General features: G+C 37.4%; 1 protein-coding gene and 1 pseudogene across 1 annotated transcript; one reads left to right on the forward strand and one right to left on the reverse strand.

Annotated features, from left to right (window-relative positions):
• Positions 1 to 316: 316 nt before the first annotated feature.
• Positions 317 to 741, reverse strand: LOC149195596 (putative galactinol--sucrose galactosyltransferase 1 pseudogene; annotated as a pseudogene).
• A 7,671-nt stretch (positions 742 to 8,412) lies between these two features.
• On the forward strand, positions 8,413 to 9,223 carry LOC149195597 (pathogenesis-related thaumatin-like protein 3.5). Its single transcript, XM_089408569.1, has 2 exons — positions 8,413 to 8,461; positions 8,553 to 9,223. Exons 1-2 carry the CDS (start codon positions 8,413 to 8,415, stop codon positions 9,221 to 9,223), a joined length of 720 nt encoding a protein of 239 aa, XP_089264695.1.
• The last annotated feature ends 2,916 nt before the right edge of the window (positions 9,224 to 12,139 follow it).

A 12,139-nucleotide genomic window follows, 5' to 3' on the forward strand; every position in this document is an offset into this window, starting at 1 on the left:
ACAAATTCAGAGACCATTGGAAAGAACCAAGCTTCAGTTCCATGAGAAATTATCGTCTTTCTTTCACGATGGGCAAAGGTTTAAGAGTGCCTCTCAATGGCCCTACGCTATCAATAATTGATGTTAATCATATAACATTGATTCTGAAATATGAGAAGTTCCAAAAGAGAGAAAGGTAAATAAGAAAGTTTTAGAATGCCTCTCAACAACCCTGCGTTATCAATAATTGATGTTAATCATATAACATTGATACTGAAATCTGAAAGGTTCCAAAAGAGATGAAATTAAATATGAAAGTTGAAACATGGAAACGTTCTCACTCTACTGCACTAGTAATCACTTCATATGGATCCATTCCAGCACCAACAAAAACTGAATAAACTCCTTGAGTTGTCTCAACAGTAGGATCTCCTGGAATGCCAAATACGAAGTAAATTCAAGAGAAAATCAGAATGTCTATTTTACTCCAGGGAATTGAAAATTGAGTCATATTAAGAATTTTATTTTATACCATTCATAATCCCTGCAATTCTTACCGCTTTCCAGACATATTTCAAGCTCATTGTTTTCATTTCCTTGCAAAACTGCTCTGAAAGATCCTTCCAACAGTGGCAAGAAAACAATATAGATTTTTGGCTCTCCAATGCCATCGCCCACACCAGTGCTCAAAGGTGAACCTTCACTACCCTCAACTAGAAAAAATTGAGTCTCAAATCGGACATCTCTCCCATAGGAGCCCATCCTCTGTGTCATACACCAGAGCTTGAAGTGGAACAAAGACATAAAATGAAGGCCTTTGCAAAAATACATATAAAATCATCCATCGTAACCCATAGAAAAGAATTGTGATCAGAATAACCAAAAAAGTCCCCAAAAAGTGCACTTCTTGCACTATCAGAATGCATTGTAAACTTCTTGCACATTGAAGTTGACATTTTATGAATATAAGACACTAAAGAAAACATCCAAATTGAAGACAAAATATATCCTAATACAGTAGTCTCCTACATGATATTTTATTGCATTATTAAGCATGTAATCTTCAGTATGTCCTTCAAAAAAACATATCAAAAGTTCAAAACCAAAAAACAAGAGATCCAAATATCATTATGGTGTTTATTATCATACATGAACATGTAGTTTCTCAGATATTAATGAAACTCATTCTTGACCAAATAATTTTGCAACTAAAAAAACATAAAACGATAGATTCCAATAACTAGCAGTCTACTTTGGGTTTTACATAAGTAGATCATGTAAACTATCAGACTATTGAAAAAAATAACAGTCAAAATGACCTTCAATTTAGGCTTCTAAATACAAGATCAAGTTCCCAAAAAAAAAATGAAACAAAAAAGCAAATCGAGGTAGGCTTCTAAATACAAGATCAAATTCTCCCAAAACAAAGGTGTAAAACACAAAAGAAAATGCAGCTATGCTTCTGAATACAAGATCATGTTCCCCCAAAAAGTTGTAAAACACAAAAGAAAATGCAGCTATGGTTCTGAATACAAGATCATGTTCCCCCAAAATGGTGTAAAACACAAAAGAAAATGCAGCATTTTGTTGCTTAAGATGTACATAACCAAAATACATTTTGCTGTAACAGAAAGACTAGTAAAATGTATCAGATCATTACCCCGGAGAAAGCCACATCAAAAAAGTTAACATAACAAACAACCTTCAAATTAAGCTTGATTTCAAACCCCTAATCTTCAGAAACAACAATTTTCCATGAACAATTTCATTGCAAGGAACAATTTCATTTCTAAGATAAGTGAGGGCATGCTAGGGAGATGAGGTCAGTCCAAATAGGCATCTGGTCGCCTGTGACCAGGTGGAATGTGTGTTGTAAAGATGCAAAAAATGATGTAGGTTGCAATAAGGAATATCATCAGAATCTGGGAAATATCAGATAGTACGTGGGAAAGAACAAAAGCCAGAAATGTGTCGAGCATATTAGAAGTCACTATAGGTGGAGAAAGTTACCCCATACCCCGATATGCCACAATAACCCAAAACTATGGCAAGGGAAAAAATAAAAAATGGGAAGTATCTAAGGACCACATCGTGAATAATGCAGACAAAACAAAAAGTTCTACCAGATAGATACTCCTCAAACCGAGCCAAATATCCATGTACCATTACCAAAATAGTGTAAACCGGATCTACTTACCTTTGAGAAAAAGTGCTACTCCACCACCATCAAAATCCCACACAGTCACACCAATATCCAAGTAGATCTTCCATTAGAATGCCCTCTCTACCACAACAGCTTCCAGAATGCCCAGGAAGGCCATAAAACTAGTGGCTCAAACTTGGAGTTTTGTATAGTCTCAATAGTTACAAGCTCTATAACACCAAACTCCAGCACCCCATTTGTGAAGGGAAGGCACACCATTGTGTGGCATTAACACAAAGCTCACAAGAATTCAATGTATATTGGGACTCGTTTCATGCCTCCCCTATTACATTGTTTATATTTGGATTTAGCTCCTTCATCCAGCCCACCATGTGGTCAAAGGATCGATTCTCTTGGATGAGCACCACTATTGTTTTTATCTGTTTGGGTATTTCCATCTTCAATCATGTAGCTGCAATGTACAATAACACATGTAAACTTAGGGCTTTAGATGGTCGTAACTCTTAGGATACTCTTTTAAGGATCAGGTTCTGCATGAATCAGTGAATGGGAACGTAAGGAAGCCTGCCCCACCTACAGTGTCGTTGCCATTTATGCCTAGTCATTCTACGATAATATCAAAAGGATGATCAATACCACTATGTAAGCAAGCCCATAGTGCAAGAAGCATCCATCGTAAGTTTGAAGGCACTGCGGAGGTTGTATGTCATTTTTTGACTTGCATTAATGGAAATTGTATAAATTATATTGGGGAATCCCCCAAATTCAATTCAACCCTCAATTTTCGATTTGCAAACCAGGAAATTAGGGGCAATTACAACTAGATCCAACCTTCAACCCATGAAATCGCCAAATTCAACTCTGCCCTCAATTTTCTATTTGTAAACCAGGAAATCAGGGGCGATTACAACTAGATCCAACCTTCAACCCACGAAATCGGGCGACTGCAAGCAAATGCAATCTCCCAAATCAGGTGAATCGGGCTTTCCATTGTTTATTGCCTTTTATTTTTTTGGGCTAAAATGTAATAAATATTTATTTTTTAAATAAATTTTTGGCTAACTATAGAAAATGGGTATAATATAAATATTTCGCCCCTCCAAAATATAAAACCCCTTAAATTTCTCCTTTGGTCTAAGATTCGCCCCTAAAATTTTCTATGAAACATATAAGAATGAATTTGTCCAGTGTTTGGCGGATTAGTCCACACAGACAAGACAACAATAGAAACCATTACAATACATCGTCAACAATATATGCACTAGAATAACTGAAGTAGTTCAACTATCTTAGTACAAGTTAAGAAAACATCCATTACAAGCGTTTAAAGAATAGTCTTACAAACAAATACAACACATGCATGAAAATTTGCTGGCCTATGATAGCCTTCTGAATTAAGTGAAACTTCCAAGACACATTCGTACACCATACATCACTAGCCCCAGCAGTGGAGGGTTGGAGCCACTACTCGCTCCTCAAAGAAAATATTACAGACTCTCAAGGCTATGTGGGAGGAGACAAGGTGAAAAGTCCCCTGCATGTACAAATGAGGGGGTATATATAGCCAAGGGTGAAACTGACCCTTATGACTCTTCGACTTCCCTCATGACTGTTCGATGTACATGACTCTTCAACTTCATCCTTGCATCTCTTGGACTTCCACGTTAAATTAAATTGATTAAAACAAGTATGGCCCAAAGTAGTGATGTGGCCGAGACCACTCATGGCATAACCCAACATGACACTGCTGACATGAACATGATGACTGTGGTGTCCATGTCAAGCTGCTACGTTGTGGAGCGATGAGTATGATCTTGGTGTATCATATCTTCACCTTCGCATGCTGAAATGTGCGGTCTTTGATGGTCTTGGTATTTGCTTGATGGTTCATGCATGTGTATGTATCTCCTTCACTTGCTACTTGGTATGCTTCACGTGTTTGTCCAACCACGAGCAAGTCTTCTAGCATGCACCCCTTCTTCATCTCATTCGTCATCGCACCATGTTCCATTCATGTATCTACTTCTACAATCACTCATGACAAGATGACATCAAATCTAGAAATATCTTAATCTACCTTGATGCATTGTTTTCCATGATCAGTCTAGGTGACCAGGAGGGAGGACACGGTACTAAGACTGCGCAGAGCATAGCTCAAGCCGGGATGCAGGGCTCTAGGGCACTGTTAGGAAAAATTGCGTAGAAGTCACTATGAGGCTAATTTGAGTAGTCTGGGACAATACTGACATCTGCAGGAGAGGGTTCAACTCGGAGGCAGAATTGCACAATTTTTCTGCGAAGGTAGTTCGGGCAATAGGAAGTAGTGGTAGTGAAAGCTGTGTGGTTTTTTGGAGGAAGCCAGGATCAGGTTGTGGGAGCTGCTTGTCAGAATTGCGCAGTTCTAGGAGACAGTCAAGGTAGGGCATGACTGTGTAGTTTTCGGGCTGAGTAGAGTGTCGGGGAGCAGGAGGAATGTCATTGAACTGTGTAGTTTTCAGCAGGAGAGCAGAGCAGGGCAGCTGGGGGACTGCTTGGAAAAACTGCACAATTATTTGGGATAGTGCAATGATAGGAATCAGAGGCATATTCCTCATGTCTGCACAGTTTTTGTAGGCAGTGTAGGCAAGTAGGTTGGAAAAAGTCTGTGTTGTTTTGGGGATGAGTGCATCCCTAGGTCATAACTCAAGTTAGATCTTTCGACTGACTAGAGGGAGGCTTGCTAGATGGTCTTACGATAAGCGCAAACTGGAATGGCTTCTTGGACAACTTCTGTGCAGTTTTAGGAGATAGTCAGCTGGCTCATTTCTAGAATTGCGTAATGCAAGCTGCCCAGGAGGACAACCTCAAGCTATGCATAGTTCTAGGTAACAATACAGGGTCACTAAGGGTTGAGACTATGTAACGCAGCTCAGTGGAGGTTCGGTTGATGGAAGGTTGTCTAGTCGACAAATTTTCGAGAAAATGGTTAAGTGTGTGAGCGAGCGAACTCGTGTATATATGACCTTGTGAACACACACTTAGCATGAATCAAAGACAAGACACCTCAAACCAACAAGACAATGTGCTCAGTGCGACCATTTAAAGGTGAGAGCGACAAGTGTGACACTTAAGATGGGTCATTGAATGATCATGACGACACTTGCACAACAATTTCTACAACTTTGTGTGTGAGTAAAATGGGTGTTTACATAGTCGGAACAACTCATGCACACATGAAGCTACTTTTGTGTTTGCCCACATGCATGTTACTGAAGACATGATGATAAGAAAATGACAAGCAGTCCTGCAAACTCAACTAAGAGATGTACTTCGAAAGGTGTTCTTCACTTACTGTAATCGCCCTCAAGATGATTATGCACACGATAGAGTTTGCATGCGGTCCTGATCTTTTTCCATGACTTGGTCTCTTGGTCCTTATCCTCAACTCCTTGGGAGTGTAGTCTCTTGGTCCTTATCCTCAACTCCTTGGGAGTGATCTTAGCTTGTCACCTTTTCCTGTAGCCACTGAAAGATAGATCAACGCAATTTGAGCGGGCAGTGACTGTTGTTGGAATGAGGCCCTGGGAGGTTCATCTGCATAGTTTCTGCATGCAAGACTAACATGATAGCTTGGACAACATTGCGCAGTTTTGAGGCACATGACACTGCTATAGGATGGGGTATTGGGAGGAGACCTCTACGCAGTTTCTGAGTGTAGTTTAGCTTGGGTAGCTAAGAGGAAATACTGCACAGTTTCTGGATGCAAGGCATTGTTGCGGGATGGGTTCCAGGAAGACACATTTGCGTAGTTTTAGGTTGCAAGGCAGACTAAGCAGCTGAGGGACAATACTGCGTAGTTTCCGATGACAGTGGCTTTCGGTTGGGGGAAGGACACTGGAGGAAATCACTACGCAGGGTTTGATTCCAAGGGAGGCTAGGGTCTCTGCGCACTGCGCAGTTCTAGTAGGCAAGGGAAAAAGCTTGAGGTTTTCAAAAGCAAAGTGCATAGTTTTGGAAGGCTGGATGATGCTAGCTCGCTCAAAAAATTGGCTAAGTGTAATATCATGGGAACAAATGTAAATAGTGATAGGACTCAACTATGATCACACACGAACACTTAGTGATACAACGTAGACCATCCAAAATTTATAAAACATACTCTTCTTGATGCAACAACCTTCGTGATAAGAGTGCGTGAAGTGAGTGTGAAACATGTCTATGTAATGAAAACAACTCATATGCACAAGATTTCCCTTGAAGAAAAACAACATTCCCTTTGCCCAAAGATGACACGTGTTGCATAAAGATGAGAACATGAACAACTCTTAAGATCATGGAGGGGAGCTTGAGATCATCAACTTACCAACAAGTGACCAAGCAACGATCGATCGCAGGATCCAAGGTAGGCTCCGAAATTTGCATGTGAGCCAAAATTTTGGAGGGTGGTTGTAGCCACTACAACATGCCCTTAAGCATTGAGGACATAGACCAAACGAATGACGCCAAAGGGGTTTAATGCCATTACCCATGATTGTAATGATCAAGGATTGAAATGAGCACATAATAGCATGCTTACATCCATAAGCAATCCCAATATAGCAAAGTGAAAGTAAAAGGCTAGAGCGAGAGTGTTCGTTGTATCGTGAACAATTATAAACCTTTTAGGAGAGAGCATGGAATAACATTTACCACCACCCCATTAACACATGTTTCCCTTTAATCATATAAAAAATTAGCTAATATCCAACTTGGGAAAATAGTAAAAAAAACATTAAATCAATATATTGGTACTCATTAAAACATGTTACCTTTTAATCATACAAAACATTAGCTAACATCCCACCCAAAAAAACCATTAAATCAATATATTTTATCAAATTAAAATTTATATACAATAATAAAAAATCAAATCAATATATATATTTTATTAAATTAAATTTTCAAAAAAAAAAATATTAAAAAAAATAAAACAGATTTTTCTTAATACCCAAAAGGACAACTAATAAAAACAATAGCCCCAGGAAAAGGTCGACAAAGTTTTTATAAAATTGAGAAACCTGTAATATAAATAATTCCAAGAAAGATTAACAAAAATTTTATAAAAAAAAATTAAGTATATATAAATTAGTATAATTTTATTAGTAGATATGACTATTTGATACAATTTTATTGGTAAATGTGATTGGTATATGTGAATCATAATTTTTTTTTTTTTAATTAATGATTATTTTTTACACAAAATGTTATTTGTATTTGATAATTTCGTAATTGTATTATGCAAATGTAAAATTGTAAATATAAATCTAGAAATAAAAAGTAATTAATATTTGAAATTTTATTAGTTTTTGTGAAGGAGATGTCAAAAATATGCTAACATATTTTATTTATAACCATTAGACTTTTGTGATCCATATTGTAAAGAAGAACGTTTTTTTGATTAATCGCTTCATTATTATTTGGTCGACCTTTAGAACCAACTAATGTGGTTCATCCTCAGGACAAAGATGAAAAAATCAATCAATCAGAACGAACATAGATAAGCTTAGGACACCAAAGTAATCAAAAAAGACCCACAATTGTGACAATAGGGTTAGGAATAATTTAAATTTAAATGTTGGAAGTCAACAAAATAGCTAAACAAATAAAATTTAATAAGGCAAATAACCACAACTTCCCTTTTATAAAATGCAAGTGACTTAATAGTTTAGTGAGAACATCTCCTTAAATGATGAAAAATATTCTTTTTTATTAAATCTTGAACATACATATAATATTTGTAATAAAAAAATCTAAAATATAACATGTTCCTAACATATCAAGAGAAACCGATATGAAAACAAAATAGCCCAAAATCAAAATCTTAGGATTTGAAGCTAACAAGCTCTTAGGGTTGGAACCTAACAAGGTGATCAAAAAAAATTAATAATACACATAGTCACACATCCCCATTCATAAAATGCAAATAAATTAATAAATTTATGACAACTTTAATGAAAAATATTAAATTTTTTTAATTAAATTTTAAATATATAAGTAATATTTATAATTAAAAAAAATAAGACTTATCTTATTGGTATTAAAGTGGTTTATCTCGAAATTAATAAAGCTTAATATATCCGAAGCTAAACGGATTTTAAGCGAAGATCATAGCGTTGATATCAAATGACGAGATTCGATATATAGCATCCACAGGTCAAGGAGTTATCTCAATGTTAGCTGCTCAGGTTCAATATTGTGAGAATATATATTAAATACAAATGTTCGGCTCGGTTCGGTTAGTGCCTGCTTACATGGCTTCGAAGGGTTTGATGGCAGCGCTGGCAATTGTGCTATTACTCTGTGAGAAAATCCTGTGAAAAATTCCCCATGTTCGTGCTCCTGCTCTTTGGGATGTGTGATTGACGAGTTTGTCTGTGCTGTGTTGTTGCAGGGTGCGTTGGAGTTAACGGAACGGTATTCACGGTAGTTAACAGCTGCTCCGAGACAATCTGGGTGGGCGTCCTCACGGGGAACGGCGCTTCCCTTAATGACGGCGGCTTCGCCCTCACCGCTCAACAGTCTGAACAGGTTACCGCCCCGGCGGACTGGTCGGGCCGCTTCTGGGGCCGCACAGGCTGTAACTTCGATGCGTCGGGCAAAGGCTCGTGTGACACTGGTGACTGCGGGCGCGGCCTCAAGTGTGATGGCGCCGGCGGGGTCCCGCCCGCCACCCTCGCCGAGTTCACAATCGGCGACCTGGATTACTACGACGTGAGCCTCGTGGACGGCTTCAATGTCCCCTTGAAGATCAGCACGGCAGGCGGCACTGGGAACTGCACGACGGCCGGGTGCGTCGCCGATATTCGGAACACCTGCCCGGACGAGCTTAAGGTTACGGGCAGCAATGGACAGGTGATTGCCTGTAAAAGCGCTTGCGACGAGTTCGGGAGTCCGGAATACTGCTGCACTGGCGACCATAACACCCCTCAGACGTGTCCTCCCACCCAATACTCGAAGGTTTTCAAGGCCGCTTGCCCGACGGCCTACAGCTACGCTTATGATGACAGTACCAGCTTGTTCACCTGCACCCATCCCGATTATACGATCACCTTCTGTCCATGAATTGCGTGAGAGGATTTTATGATTTTATGACGGGTGTATATGCCTATAGTCTGGGATTAATAAAACTCAAAGAATAAGAGCAAATCCGGATCACTGTTATAATGGAAACGTTAATATAAGATTAAGTTTCTATATTCAAAATTACTAGATTAGCCATTAGGCCGGATTCTTCTAAATTTATGAGCAGTGATATATAACGATAACGATGAATGTTGTATATCAGGTTTACTTCTTTTTATAATAATAATAATTTAATCTTGTGTTATGGTATTTGACATTATTGTCTTCGTGTTATAGTTATCAAGTTTGAATTCGAATTTGATATCATAAAAATTTGGATGAAAATAAATTTTTCAATTATGAAAAAATTTGAGAGTATATATTTTAATATTTTTTTCTTATAACAAGAATGTCTTGTCATTTTCTTCCCATTCATTTTGAAATTAAATATTTTTTAATAATTTTAATCAATATAAACAATTTTAAAATTACCCTTTACTTATCAAAATGATAATTACACCTTGTCTTATCTCCAAAATCTATGGTCATTTCAAAATTCAATACTTTCACATCTGATTTAAAATATTTTTATATTTAATATTTATTAAAAATTTTACATATATTTTATTTTTTAAATTTAAATAAATACATGTTTTTGTCAATAAAAATAGATTAATTTGTTTGAGTGAAATTTAATACTCATTAAAATTTCAAATTAGCTCTCCCAAATTCACCTTCTTCATCATAAAAATCACTTTGAAAAAATAAAAATAAAAAAACATCCAAATTTAACCATAATAACTTCCATAATTCGCTGTTAGTCTCTTGGCCAGATCAAGCCGCCTTCTCCTCTCCTCTTACACAGCCCCCATTAATGCAATGGCATAAATTCTTATAACCTTTTCAGGTTTTGCTGTAATAGTTTTACCAGAGTAGACGCCACTTTCGTATAAACATAAATATGTTGCGGGCCAACTATGCCGTTGTAACTTCCCATAAAATTACTGTACATAAAACAACAGTGAAAGCCTTCCATAGTTTCCCTTTCTCGCCAATAATGAAAATAGCCTGTGATTCTCCATTGTTTCCCATCCTCACGGGAAAACAATCAATGTTTCTCCAATTTTGCACTGAACTAATGAACATTATCGATGGGTTAATTCTTCACCACTGAAGTCAACGAAGAGTCGCCAGGGATTCATCTTGCTTCGGTTGACCTGCGTCAGTCATGAATTCAAAATAGCCTATGATTTTAAAAGGATAAGTCCGGACGCGAGTCAGGCTTTATTTATTTTTATTAATATGTTTTTTCGGGAAAATCTAAATTATTATTTTTTAATAATTCAATAAATTGTTGAGAGATTATCTGAATATTATTAAAATTATCAATTATCAAAATTGAGACTAAATAGTTAGAAAGAATTTCTCATTTCTAATTACATTTAACAATCTAGTAAAATATAAAAACAAACTCTTTACTTAAAAACTTTATCTCACAATGATCAATAATAACAATTACAAATACAGTTTGACATAAGATCATTAGTAATTAATAATTCAACACTCCTATTTAATAAGTATTTTTATTTGTCTTTGTGAGGTCGCATTTTCATCATCATCTAGTCTTTTACAACATGCGACGAGAGGCTACTATGATCAAATTCAACCTCCTATGTGACCTTAAAGAAATGGAATCAACAGAAACACAACATACAGACCTTCCACATCAATTACAGGACCCCTGAAAACCGTCCCAACACTTCAAGGAGCTAGCCCCTGGGTCCCACTGAAGTTTTTGATCACCTAACCTCTGGATGCTCTCATGCTATAGGCCTGCTAGTGTCCAGGAGGCTCTAGATGCTCTCATGCTCTAGGCATGCCAGTGTCCAGGGACTATTCTATCCAATTCTGTGCCAACATCCCTGAGATTTAAGCCACATTTTCAGGCCCAAAGCCTAGGTCACTGCCCATAATTGAATGACATCTTCATAAAAGTAAAATAACAGGGAAACAATGACGCAAAAGCAAATAGTTGAACAAATCTTTAACTAGACCCCTACTATCCATGACAGACGTTTCGTTAAACATATCACAAATATGTAATCTACAATTGTAAATAACAAATTTAAGTGTAGGGATCTCATACTTATCTGAGAATCACTAAGAACCATTGTTCCCTCATATCATTTGCCACATTATCATCTATTAGGTCATAGATACATTGTCCATTCATTTACAAGTAAAAACATGATAAGAGGCATACATAGGCACTATCATGAAACACGTATATAACCATCATAATATCATTATAAATACCAATGAAACCACAACCATATGATCCACATAGAAATTAGTATAATACTCGTAGAAATACAAGGAGAAATAACCTCATATTGATTATGCAAAATCCAAACCTGGGATGGGACTACCACGTTCCACCCGACCATAAAATGGTTAAGCCAATTCTCTCTCCATCCATTCACCCCGTGCCATATTCAAACATGAATGTGGGACTCAAATAAAAAGAACTAACTAGGGCATACGGAGGCTAAACCACCTCACCCTCGTCAATAGAAATTAGGCCTTACCATAATCCATCCCGGATCAGTAGGGAAACACAATAAACATGTTATAATAGGCTTTACTATGATCTCCACCCAATCAGTAGGCCAAACAAGCATGGATGCCACCAAATTTCTCCACCTACACTGTGAGGAATTTTCTTGTCTCCTAGTCTCTCAAACTTTTATCGCAGTCCAAACCTAGATCACTAGGCCCTAAACTGAGACCCACTCTCCACGCTTTACCGCATATCCCAAACTTGGGATTACTAGGCCCAACAGAGAGAAAGCCACCTCTTAGCTTTACCGTATATCCTGCCATTCACTGACAAGGATTCCTAGGCCCACTGAGGCA

The sequence above is a fragment of the Pinus tabuliformis genome, chromosome 2_2 (genome assembly GCF_031772625.1).
Source record: "Pinus tabuliformis cultivar Carrire ecotype Pingquan chromosome 2_2, CPIR1, whole genome shotgun sequence".
Classification (NCBI taxonomy): domain Eukaryota; kingdom Viridiplantae; phylum Streptophyta; class Pinopsida; order Pinales; family Pinaceae; genus Pinus; species Pinus tabuliformis.